This window comes from Fukomys damarensis, unplaced genomic scaffold (genome assembly GCF_012274545.1).
Source record: "Fukomys damarensis isolate Sample0158 unplaced genomic scaffold, DMR_v1.0_HiC HiC_scaffold_2, whole genome shotgun sequence".
Taxonomy (NCBI): Eukaryota; Metazoa; Chordata; class Mammalia; order Rodentia; family Bathyergidae; genus Fukomys; species Fukomys damarensis.
The window spans coordinates 7,380,212-7,391,554 of NW_022900914.1; the positions used below are offsets into that span (position 1 = coordinate 7,380,212).

The 11,343-nt window shown below is 51.6% G+C and overlaps 1 protein-coding gene across 1 annotated transcript in view; it reads right to left on the bottom strand.

The window, feature by feature from the left end:
- The window catches only part of Kif3c (kinesin family member 3C), a 39,837-nt gene extending 28,500 nt beyond the window's left edge, over window positions 1-11,337 (bottom strand). The window contains exon 1 of the mRNA XM_010604840.1: window positions 9,722-11,337. Coding sequence (XP_010603142.1) covers window positions 9,722-11,263 — 1,542 coding nt within the window. The 5' untranslated portion in view covers window positions 11,264-11,337. The remainder of the gene's footprint in view (window positions 1-9,721) is intronic.
- Between the last annotated feature and the right edge of the window lie 6 nt (window positions 11,338-11,343).

Genomic DNA, 11,343 nt, shown 5'->3' on the forward strand with positions numbered 1-11,343 from the left:
AAAAAAAAAAAAAAAAAAAAAAGGTATTAAGTGAAAAAGTGAAAGTCCCCCTTCATATTAAATAAAATCCCTAGTGATTTCCTGTGATTCCTTTCAGAAACTGAAAGGATTTAAAAACAAAGTTAACTCTAGCTACTGACTAATGTTCTTGGCCACGGTTCCTCAAAAGGACTGATTGTACGAGGGGTGGTGCCAGGCTGAGGTCAGAGGCCAGGGGCTGCCATCATATGGAAGGACAGAAATGAGCTAAGCACCTCAGCAGCAGGCGTTCCCACTGGGGCCGATCAGCCGGGGATCCGGCATAAATCTCTCTCAGCTGGCGTTGCAGTGTGGAGGGCAAGATTGCACACTATGGAGTCAGGCAGACGGAGGCCAGTAATTCTGGCTCTACCGTATTCTAGGTGTGTGATGTGGGTTGTTCATTCCCTAATGCGCCTCAGTATCCTTACTTGTCACACAGAAACTAAAATAGCACCCTTTCTCAGTGCTATTGTGAGGATTAAATAAAACAGGGCACATAAAGAGCACATCAGTGTGTTTGGCATTAAGCACCAGTGGAAGAAACGGTATCTATATTACTACTGTTGTTGTTATTTTTTGCTAGTCTACCTGCAGAAAGGAGAAGGCTTATAGGTCCATTACCTAGACCTACAGAATAGCTCAATGCAGAGCCTGGTTGTCTTCTCTTGGGTATATCTGGGAGCAAAGAGAGACAACTAGAAAGTTACTCTTTGGTCTAATCAGGAAAGTTCATGACTAGCAATTTCTCAGAACATTAAAAATTCTAGGGTAGAGCATGCCCAACATTAGGGCATACGCTTTACACGTGTGAGGCCCTGGGTTAGATCTTCAGAACCAAAAGATGAACACATGCATATATACGTACATATATACATATAATGACCAGGGAAACTGAACTGTATGCCAGGTGATATATATTCTCTGAGAGCATAGATCCGCCTTGTATAGCTCCCAGTGCTGTACAGTGGACTTGCAGTCCCTCTTCCTGCCCATTCAGACAGGCCAGCCTGGTCCAGCAGCTCCAGGAGAGGAGCCCCAGACTGAGCAGGCAAAAGGGCTGGCAGGGCAGAGTCGGGAGAAAAGTGTCCTCTCAACCAGGATTCCAGGCCTTTCTTCCTAGTCCTCAGAGCACAATGGCAACATTATCATGGCCACTTCATCCAATCCCACGCTCTCTGGGGGCTAGAAATGACTAAGGGCAATGTGTTAACACATTCCTCCAGCCAACACACAGCATAAGAAACCTAACACTTAGTGAGACCCTGTCTCAAAAAACCAAAAAAAAAAAGAAAAGCAAAGAAACCTAACACTGAGGGCCAGGGATGTAGCTCAGTGGCACCACGCCTGCCTGGCAAGTGCAAGGTCCTGGTACCGGAAAACAAAACAAAACAAAACAACAACCAGAGACCTAACATTGCACCCAAGGGCCTGCACCAAGCTGCACTAGAACGGAAATCCAGAACCTCGGGCAAAAGTTCATTAGTTTTCCAAAGTTCCCATGGTCAAGTCTTGCCTTGCATTATATTGATTTTTACAGTACTAAGGATTGAACCTAGGGCCCTACCCATGACCGACAAGTACTCTAATGCTGAGCGACATCCCCAGCTCTTTTAAAATTATATTTTGAAATAGGGTCTCACTAGTTTGCCAAGGCTGACCTAGAACTTGTAACCCTGCCTCAGCCTCCAGAGTAGCTGGGATTACAGTATGCACCACCATGCCTGCCAGGCTGGTCCAGTCTTTATGTTATGAAATGATCTCAGCACAGCACAATCTGCTAACTGACCACACCCAGGGTGATGGGAAAGAACCAGGAATGTTGTGTTCCCATCAATACTAAGAGGCTTTGACCTACATCAGAGATGGCAAACCCATGGCATGTGTTATTGTGTTTTTCTTTAGGACAGAAGATGTTAATGTACAGAGTTGTTTCTTCTCCACTAAAGCCTCAGTATTCAGGTTTAATTGCAGTTTTGGCACTTTACGATAAATTAAGTGGGTTTGGTTTACGGTTTGGCATTGGGTCTCTAAATGGCTCTCCATCACTGACCTAGATGCCAGACCTAGCCGGGGTGGGGCTCGTGCGCTCTCCCCAGGTTTCTGAGGACTGATGGTGGAGGACTTGGTTCAGACAAGGAAGGGATGCATGCAGTAGCCCAACATCCAGCCCTTAGGTTTCCCAATGTCTGCAGGGGCTGATTGTCCCCGGGGACATGCAGACAGAACCTGATCAGCTTGGGGAGGAAGGCACGGCCCTTGCCTGGGTTATTGGGAAATTTCCAGTCCTGTCCGATTTGGAGATTAACATCAAGATCAGGACAGCAGAATGACACTAGAGATCAGTTCTCTTCTGCTCTCTTCTCTAGAATTCTTTCCTTCCTTCCCCCCGCCATCCCCGGCCTTTGTTCCTTCTTTCTGTACCGGGGATCGAACTTGGGACCTTGTGCTTGTGAGGCAGGCGGCAGAACCACTGAGCTAAATGCCCAGCCTGAACTTTTTCTTTCGACTGAGGTTTCTTCTCCCGGAAACCCTGCTGCCCACCCCACCATCCCCTCTCCTTCCTCCCTGCCTCTGTGAGTCTCCTTCTCTCCCTTCTTCATTCTTTTTCTTTCCTTATGTTCTCCCATTCTCTCTCTCCTCTCTGTCTTTTATTCTTTAACGGATCATTTATTACTGGTTGAATTCATGACGCATTAAATTTAAAATCCGCTTCTTAAATTTCAAAAAATAAGGGCTGGGGATTTAGCTCAGTGGTGCCACCGCCTGCCTCGCAAGCACAAGGTCCCGAGTTCGATCCCCAGTACCAAAACAAACAATAAAACAAATCAAAAAAGTAAACTTAACATTTTATATTTTCCTCTAAATGACACTATTTTAAGCAATGAAGGCCTTTTAAGAGAAGAGAATTTTAAAGATCATCTAGTTTCTTTCTTTCTTTTTTTTTTTTTTGGTTTTTTGAGACAGGATCTTACTATGTAGTTCAGGCTGGCTCAGCCCCTCGAGGGCTGGGACTACAGGCATGTGCCACCACACCTGACTTCAATGGCATTTCTGGGAAGGGAATTTTAAAGGTCATCTACTTCTGTCCCTTAGAGCAGATGTGCTCAACTTAAGACCTGCAGGCCACACACAGTCCTGGACAGCTAATACCGTGGCCCCCCGTGACATAACGATGTGATGTTTTGGATACTGTTTGTGACTTGAATATGAGGTGCCCTAACTGGGTAAGCAGCACAGTGCTGTGCAGGGGTGGGCAGAGCCAACTCTGCTGCCCTTATCAGCAACAGGAGTGGAATGAAAGCTACATGTCAAACACATTATCAGTGCTCCTGCGACTTGAGAAAATGCAGTGGGGACCTGTAATGGCGCTTCAAACTATCAGCTTGTGTTAGTTCATAAAATAAATGAGTAAGAGCCGGGCATGGTGGTGCACACCTGTAATCCCCAAACTCAGGAGGCTGAGGCAGGAGGATCACTGTGAGTTTGAGACCAGCCTGGGCTGCATAGTGAGTTCCAGGTCAGTCTCAACTACATAGTGAGGCCTGTCTCAAAAATAAATAAATAAATTAATTAATTAAATGAATAAGTTAAAATATTAAGTAATAGAGGCCACAGATTTAGCTCAGCGGTTTTGCTTCCTGACTCAAAAGTGCAAGGTCCCAAGTACAAAATAGAGCTGGGCTTGGTGGTGCACGCCTGTAATCCCAGCACTCAGGAGGCTGAGGCAGGAGGATTGCTGTGAGTTCAAGGCCAGTCTAAACCATATAGTGAGACCCTGCTTTAAAAAAACAAAAAATAAATATAAATAAATAAGGGAAGGAGAGCAGCGCATCTAATCCCTTAAAATGACATTTATTTCTTCTTGAGTACTTCGGGGCGGGAGCCCACTGCTGTAGGGAGACAGACCGACCCAGAAGAAGCTGTACCCATTTAGTGCCTACAGCTTGGTGAGTTTAGGGATACAAATACTCCTGTGAAACCACTGCCACCGTCAAGGCCACCATTACTTCTTCAAACGCTCAGTTCTAACTGTCAGAAAGTTCTTTAGATTGAGCTTCTTGGATTCCCTCTCCCTAACTGTCAAGGACAATCAGGATAAAATACAGTGCAATCAGCAAAACGGAAGGGAGGTGCCTGCTGGAGTCAAAGCAGCCATGGGGTCTTCTACTGGAGGAGCTTGCTTCCCCCGCCTCTGGTTCTAGTCTCGCGCTCACATCTAAACTCTGCTGACTCCCCACCTGCCCACTGGATTCTATCGACAGCTCCTCCCCAGGAACTTCGTGCCAAGCCAACCTGGATTTGAGTAGCTCTGCCATCTACAAACCACATGGCCTGGGTCAGGTTACTTAACTTCAGCGGGCCTCAGTTTTCTCATCTATAAAATGGGAACAACACACCTGGCACAGAGGGTGCTTAGGTGGGTGAAATGAGATCATCTGTACACAGCATTGTGATTTGAACAAAGCCAGTGTTCAGTAAACTCATTTTGCTGCTGTCACTGTCACTTCTCAGGCCTGACACTCCCCCTTGCACCTGGGTTTACGGTTCATCCCCGGGCCAGTGGTGGGAACCTCTGGCACAGTGCCGCGCTTTTCTTTTAAGACAGATGTCAGGGCTGGGGATTTGGCTCAGTGGTTCCACCGTCTGCATCGTAAGCGCAAGGGCCTGAGTTCGATCCCCAGCACCAAAAAAAAAGACAGAAGATGTTAACGTAGAGTTGTTTTTTCTAAACTAACACCTCAGCACTCAGGTTTAGCTGCAGTGCTGGCGCTTTGGGATGAGGAAGTGGGCTGGGGCTGCAGTCTGACACCCTGTGTCTGGGTTCGCAGTTCCTGCCTCAGGCTGAAGCTGTAGGTGCCTGGCAACACCAAGCCACAAGTCCTCTCGGCAGCACTGCACAGAGCACAGTCGGCCCCACGATCAGAGGAGCCCACAAGAGTCCGTGAAAATTCAGTGTGGTGAGCACAGCCCCCTGGTTTGGAGGTTGCCTGCGGGGTTTCTCTTCTCTACTCACTACTGAGAGCTGGGCTGCGGCCAAGACCCCTGCTCTTCTTCTCCCTGCAGACCTACGACCAGGGTCACATCCACTGCTGTTACTGCTGCCTCCCTTCGATTCAAGGCTGGATTCGGTGTCACCTGCAGCTCTGCCTCCCCATGAACACGTTCCTTTCCTGGTCTGTAGCTAGAATCAAAGTTATAGAAATCACCTAGTCCTTGGGGCCGGGGATTTAGCTCAGTGGTGCTGCTGCCTGCCTTGCAAGTAGAAGGCCCTGAGTTCGATCCCTGGTACCAAAAAATAAAAAGAAAGAAAGAAAAGAAAAGAAATCACCTAGTCCATCCCCTCAAAAAGTTAATTTCAAAATTAAAACTGTCATTTAAAAAAAATTCTTGCATGGGCCAGGGATTTAGCTTAGTGGTTCTGTCGCCTGCCTCACAAGTGCAAAGACCTGAGTTTGATCCCCAGTACCAAAAAAATAAAAAATAATAATACTTGCAGGAAAATGGATGTATCTTTAGGCCATAATGTTAAGTGAAATAAATCAGACATGTGAGCTTAAATACTATATGGTTTCTGTTTTATGAGAAACCCAGAATATTAATAAAGAGCAAACAAAAGACAGATAATAGCCAGCTGTGGTAGTGTATTCCTGCAACCCAAGCACTTAGGAGGCTGAGGCAGGAGGATTGCCGTGAGTTCAAGGTCAGCCTACATAGGGAGACTCTGTCTCAAAAAACCAAAAAACAGGGCTGGGGATTTAGCTCAGTGGTGGTGCATCTGCTTTACAAGTGCAAGATCCTGTAGTCCTGAGTTTGATCCCCAATACTGGAAACAACAACAACAAAATAAAAACAAAAGACAGATAATAGGAAATAGGGAGATCATTCTCAGATGAGAAGGAGATCAACAGGTGGACAGAGGGTAGAGGGAGGGGAAGGGGCGGGGCTGAAAAAAGATTTAAAATGTGTTATGTACATTTATCAACTCCACACAAGGAATGTGATCTCCACGTGATCAACGTGCACCAATAAAAATTTTTTAAATATATTTAAAACTTCTTGCCTAGTTAAATGTGAGTAGAGCAAGCAAGCCTTCTCCCAACCAGCCTACACACTTTCACAGTCGCGTCTCCATGCGAGCGCTGTGCGCTGACGAGTTTCCGCTGTGCTGTCCCAAGCATCTGCACTCTCACTCTCACTGTGCCCCCTGCGCCAGAGGCACCGCTTCAGCCCCCTCCTGCCTAGGCCCCTAGCTCAGCCCCGGAAAGCTCTACCTAAGAGTGGATCACCAACCGTCTGCGGTGAATGGCGCCCACAGCTGTGCACCCCAGCGTCCCTCGAGGCCCCCAGGAATTACGGGAAATTCTGTAGACGCCAGCCAGCAGAGACAGGAAGGGAGGTACCAAGGAGACGGCAAGGTGTCTGCACTCCGGGAGGAGGGAACAGAGAGAGCTGGGAGCTTGCAGGTGGCAGGCGGCAGGCAGGCGGGGGAGACAGGCTGTGCTGAGTCACAAGGGCACTGGGGCGCCGTCACCCCACTTCACCCCCAGGATGGTGTGAAGAGGGCAGGAGTGGGGGCAGCGGGAGCTGGACAGGACAGTGGACACGGAGTGAGCTGCACATGGGGAGCAGAGGCCCAGGGGATTTCCAGGGAGGACGCAGCTCCTGCCTTCCGAGGTTCCGGAGACCTTACCTGCCTGGTTCCGCCCTGTGGCAGGGCAGCTGGGATGGCAGGGTGAGGAAGGCGTTAAGCTAACAGCAAACACGTCTGGGAGACAGAAGTCACCCTGTGACTGCTAATGTTTCCATTTACTCAGTGCTTTCAACCTATTTCAAATACCCTTGCGCTAATGATGATCTCATTTCATGTCCAACACAACCCTGGGAAGAGGCAGGACTGGATGCTATCTCTCCCCTGCTCCTTCCCTCACTACCCTGTGGCTCCCTGATGGCTCAAACTGCTTCCGCCATCTAGAAGCATCCGGGGCTGAGCTGGGTGATGCCTTGGGGGCTGCCACGGGGACAGGATGCTGAGTCTGTCTGGCTCCATCCTGGCCTTGCTCCCTGCTGCCTGTCCCGGCACGGTGTGCTACGAATCATGTCCCTCCCGGACTTTCCCAGGCCGCCCTCGCCTCTGCTTAGGTCTGAAGGCCCAGCACACTCCCCAGGGAGCTGTCAGGCCTCTCCTCCTCACGGAAGCCAATGAAGGCCTCGGCCCTGAGTGGCACAGTAAGCAAGCAGAGAAATCCGGGCTGGCATCAGAAGACCAGGGTTCTAATACCGGCTCTGAGAAAGAGGAGGGAATGGATCAGCTCCCACCCCACAACCTTGGCTTCCATGACTGTCACACAGAAATAACAGCGCCTGTCTCCTGGGGATACTGGGAGGATTAAGTGAGATTAAGATGCCGAAGTGCTGCATACAAATGAATTACTCTGGTTATTAAGGAATGCAGGTATCAGAAGGACTACAGAGCAATGAAATGAGGCTAAACTGAGTATGTGGAGTCTGGAACCCAGTGCAGTTCCTGTGTGGCCCTAGGCAAGTCCCAGGCCTCTGCTTCCCAGGGCCCCTGCCAGCTCTAAGATGGCAGTGTTGCATGGGCGATTCCTCTGGTCCAAGAATTCTGGCACTGGCCAACCTGATCTCCATCTCTCTCTCCCTCCCCTCCCCTCCCCTCTCTCTCCCATCCTTCCTCCGTCTTTCTCTTTTTCTCCTTATATTAGATGCAGGGTCTGTGTTGCCCAGGCTGGCCTTGAACTTCTGGGCTCAAGTGATCCTCCTGCCTCAGCCTCCCAAGCAGTTAGGACGATAGGTACACAAGCCATTGGATCCAGCTACACCCTGTTATCTTGACTGTGTTATCCCAGCCTTATACTGCTTTAGATCCAAAAGTCTTACTGAGGGAAGCCAGTCATGTTACCCAGACTTTGCTCCATTCCTTGTGTTTCCCCAGGCAGCTGAAGGATCTATGCAGTCTTCTCAACTCCTTTAATTTCCATGGCTCCAGATGCCTCCCAGCTAATAATGGGGTTAGGAGTATCTTGATAGTGAAACCAGCGACAGATGGAAAGGTGAGATTTCCCAGTTGGAAACATCACCCTGCCTGGTTTTCCTCCTTGCTAGGGAAAGCTGGTCTAAATGGCCACCCTGCACAGGCTGCTTCTCCCAGGACAGTACTAACAGGGCCAGACCCCCGATCTTGCCCTTGAAGAAGCAGCCCAGGGTCACTGGCCAAGCTCACAGAGGTGCATTAAATACTAAACATGAGAAGGCCAGGGCCCCTGGTGCGGCAGCATATTCCCAGCCCACAATGCACAGGACCTGGCTGTCACTGGGCTTCCCTGCTCCTAGCCCCCAGTCCCATGAAGGAATAAGAAAAGACAATGTTTTCTTCTTCCCAGCTTGCTCACAGTTCCCCATGTCCTTCCTCCAACCCCCAGGGTTGCGTGCTTCAGGGACCTGGAAATGTCCAGAATGCTGAGCTGTGTCGTGTGCAGTCCTGAAATTGAACAGGCCTGTGATTGACCAAGCCGGGGCCTTGGGAGATCAGCCCCACTGATGGCTGAAGCCTCCCCTGGGAAGGGAAGGGCTCAGGAAGAACACCGCCCCTGACATCCTTCAAGGCACTGGAGAACTGGGTATTACTGGACCAAGGCCTGGCTGTGTGGGCCGGCTGGTTTGTTTTTCAGATTAATGTGGGTCATAGAGTTAACTGGATTGGTAGGACCTCAGAGATCACCCAGGCTAACCTTCTAGCTTACAAAATGGGAAACCGAGGCATGAGGAAAGGGGGAAACCATTTATACAAGGTCCCTCAGGGAGCTGTAGAATAGCTAGGTGCAGACTGGGTCTCCGGCATAGAGCCCAGTGCTCTTTCAACCCCACATCCTGTGTGACCCTCCAAACCTCCTTCCTAATGACACCACGCAGCGGGTCTGGCCCTGAATGGAATGGTCCCTTTTCATAGGGAGCAGAATCTACTCATGGTCCTGTCTCGCCATGAAGGACCTGAAAGAGCATGAGGTCCGTGGGTTCCAGCTCAGGTCTGCCACTCTGTGGGATGGAACCTTGGTCCCATCACTTCTTTGAGTTGTCACAGTTCCTTACCGGTAAAGCAGGGACTTTAGAGCCTCTACCCTGGATGGGTACTAGAAGGACCAAATGAGATCATGTAGGTGGGGCATTTTTGTACTGTGAAAATACTATCCAAAAGTCAGACATTAGTGATACAGGAGTGCCTCGGTTCATGAACTTGATTCTTTCCATGATTCTGGTCGGAAACTGAGTTGAGCCAGAACCAAATCAAATTCAGTGGTTAGGTTCGGTGTTGACGGGGAAATCTGACTCAGTTCTTGTCCAGTTCAGTTCGTGACCAGTATGGTGGAGAGAATGGAGTTCGTGAACCGAGGTACCATTTTCTGATGTGAGGTCTGAAGATGCTGCAGAGGGAGGAAGTGGCAGGGGAGGAGGCTGTGCAGGAGTGAGGGCCCACACTCACAAGCGTGAGGTCCCGCTTGGCTGTCCCACAGACCTGGCTGATCCTGGGGCCAGCCCAGACCCCCAGCAGCAGGTCAGACCCTGCCTGGCCACTCGGGAGGCAGTGGGCACGTGCAATACGAAGGGAGGACACCCCACTTCAGGCCGGCCCGCGGACCTTCCAAGGGGAGCCTTCCACCAAAGGCCCCACCGGAGCGCTTACCTTGTACTTGGCCGCCAGCAGCTCCGTGGCCTGCTGCTCCCGCTTCAGGTCCTCCAGCATCTTCTCCTTCTCCTCCAGCAGCTTCTGCTTCTCCTCGCTCACCAGGCTGCGGTCGTCCTGGATGGCCGCCTTCTCCTCCTCCAGCCGCTCCTTCTGCTCCTGCAGGTAATTCTCCATGTTCTTCTCCAGGGCTGGCTCCAGGCTGGGCTGGGGCGGGTGGTGGTTGTTGTTGTCATCCTCCTCCTCAGCCACCCAGGCCTCGATCACCGGCCCCTCGGGGTACCCTGGTGGCGCCGAAACAGCCTTCTTCCTGCGGCTGCTCTTCCTCCGGGGTCGCTTGCCCAGCATCCCCTTTTTCTCCAGCTGGGCCTTCAGGCGGGCAATCTCCTCCTGGAATTCCCTCAGCAGCGTGTCCTTGGGGTCCTCGTTCACCCGGGGCTTGTTCTTGATGTTCTTGGCTCGGTTGGCAAAGCGCAGGGTGGAGAGGCTCTCGTCGTAGCTGTGAGAAGCGGGGCCCAGTGTGGCCACCATGATGGTCTTGGCGTTTCCCCCCAGAGAGTCCTGCAGCAGCCGAGTCAGCTTGGAGTCCCGGTAGGGGATGTGTGTGCTCCTGCTGCCTGCCAGAGCAGCGATCACGTTGCCCAGGGCAGACAGAGAGAGGTTGATTTTGGAGGCTTCTTTAGGCCTCTCTCCATTGCTGCCACCGCCACCTCCTCCTCCACCTCCGCCACCACCTATGGATTGAATGGCTGTCCCTCCAGCTGTGTTGGGCCCTGCCTTGTTCTGCCTCTCGCTGCCAGCCAGATCCACCAGGTTGAGCTTCCCCACACGGATGTGCTCCTGGCCGTCGGAACCCCGCTCGCTGCACTCCACCGTGATCACAAAGATGGCGTGGGAGCGCGAACTGACCTCATTCATGTGGGTGCTGCCCACCGCCCGGGTCTGGTTCCCCAGGTTCATCACGTGCTCGATCTCCTTGACGTTCTTGGTGACAAAGGAGGAGAGGTCCTTGATGTAGACCCCCGTCTCGGGGTTCTCCTTCAGCTCTAGCCTCTTGCCGGGCTCCTTCGAGAGCAGGTCTCGAATCTCCTCCTGGTAGATTTCCAGGTAGGAGGCCCGGACCAGGTACTGCTGGTTCTGTGAGCGGGAGATGTGGGTGAAGATGTGTTCAAAGGCATTGGGGATGACCCCGCGCAGCTCGGGCTCCACCCAGGTGCCCTGCATGGTGTAGGTCTTGCCGGTGCCCGTCTGGCCATAGGCAAACACGGTGCCATTAAAGCCCTGAAGGACCGAGTCTATGAGGGGCCTCACAGTCTCATCATACAGGTCAGCCTGCTTGGAGCTGGCGTCGTACACGGCGTCAAAGGTGAAGGTCTTGGGCAGCTCCCCGAGGGCCGCGCGGGGGTTCCGCAGGGTCACCTGGCCCAGTTTCACGTCCATGGTCAGGATCTGCTCGTGACCAGCGGCCTCCTCTTTCCTGCTCAGGGGGCGGCACCGGGCCACCACCTTCAGGGCCTCGCTGGCCTTGGTCTTACTGGCCATCTTGCCGCGCTGTGTCGCTCCCGCTGTCCTGCTGCCTAGGTCGGGATCTGTGGGGAGGGCCCTGCCCCTGCCCCCAGGCG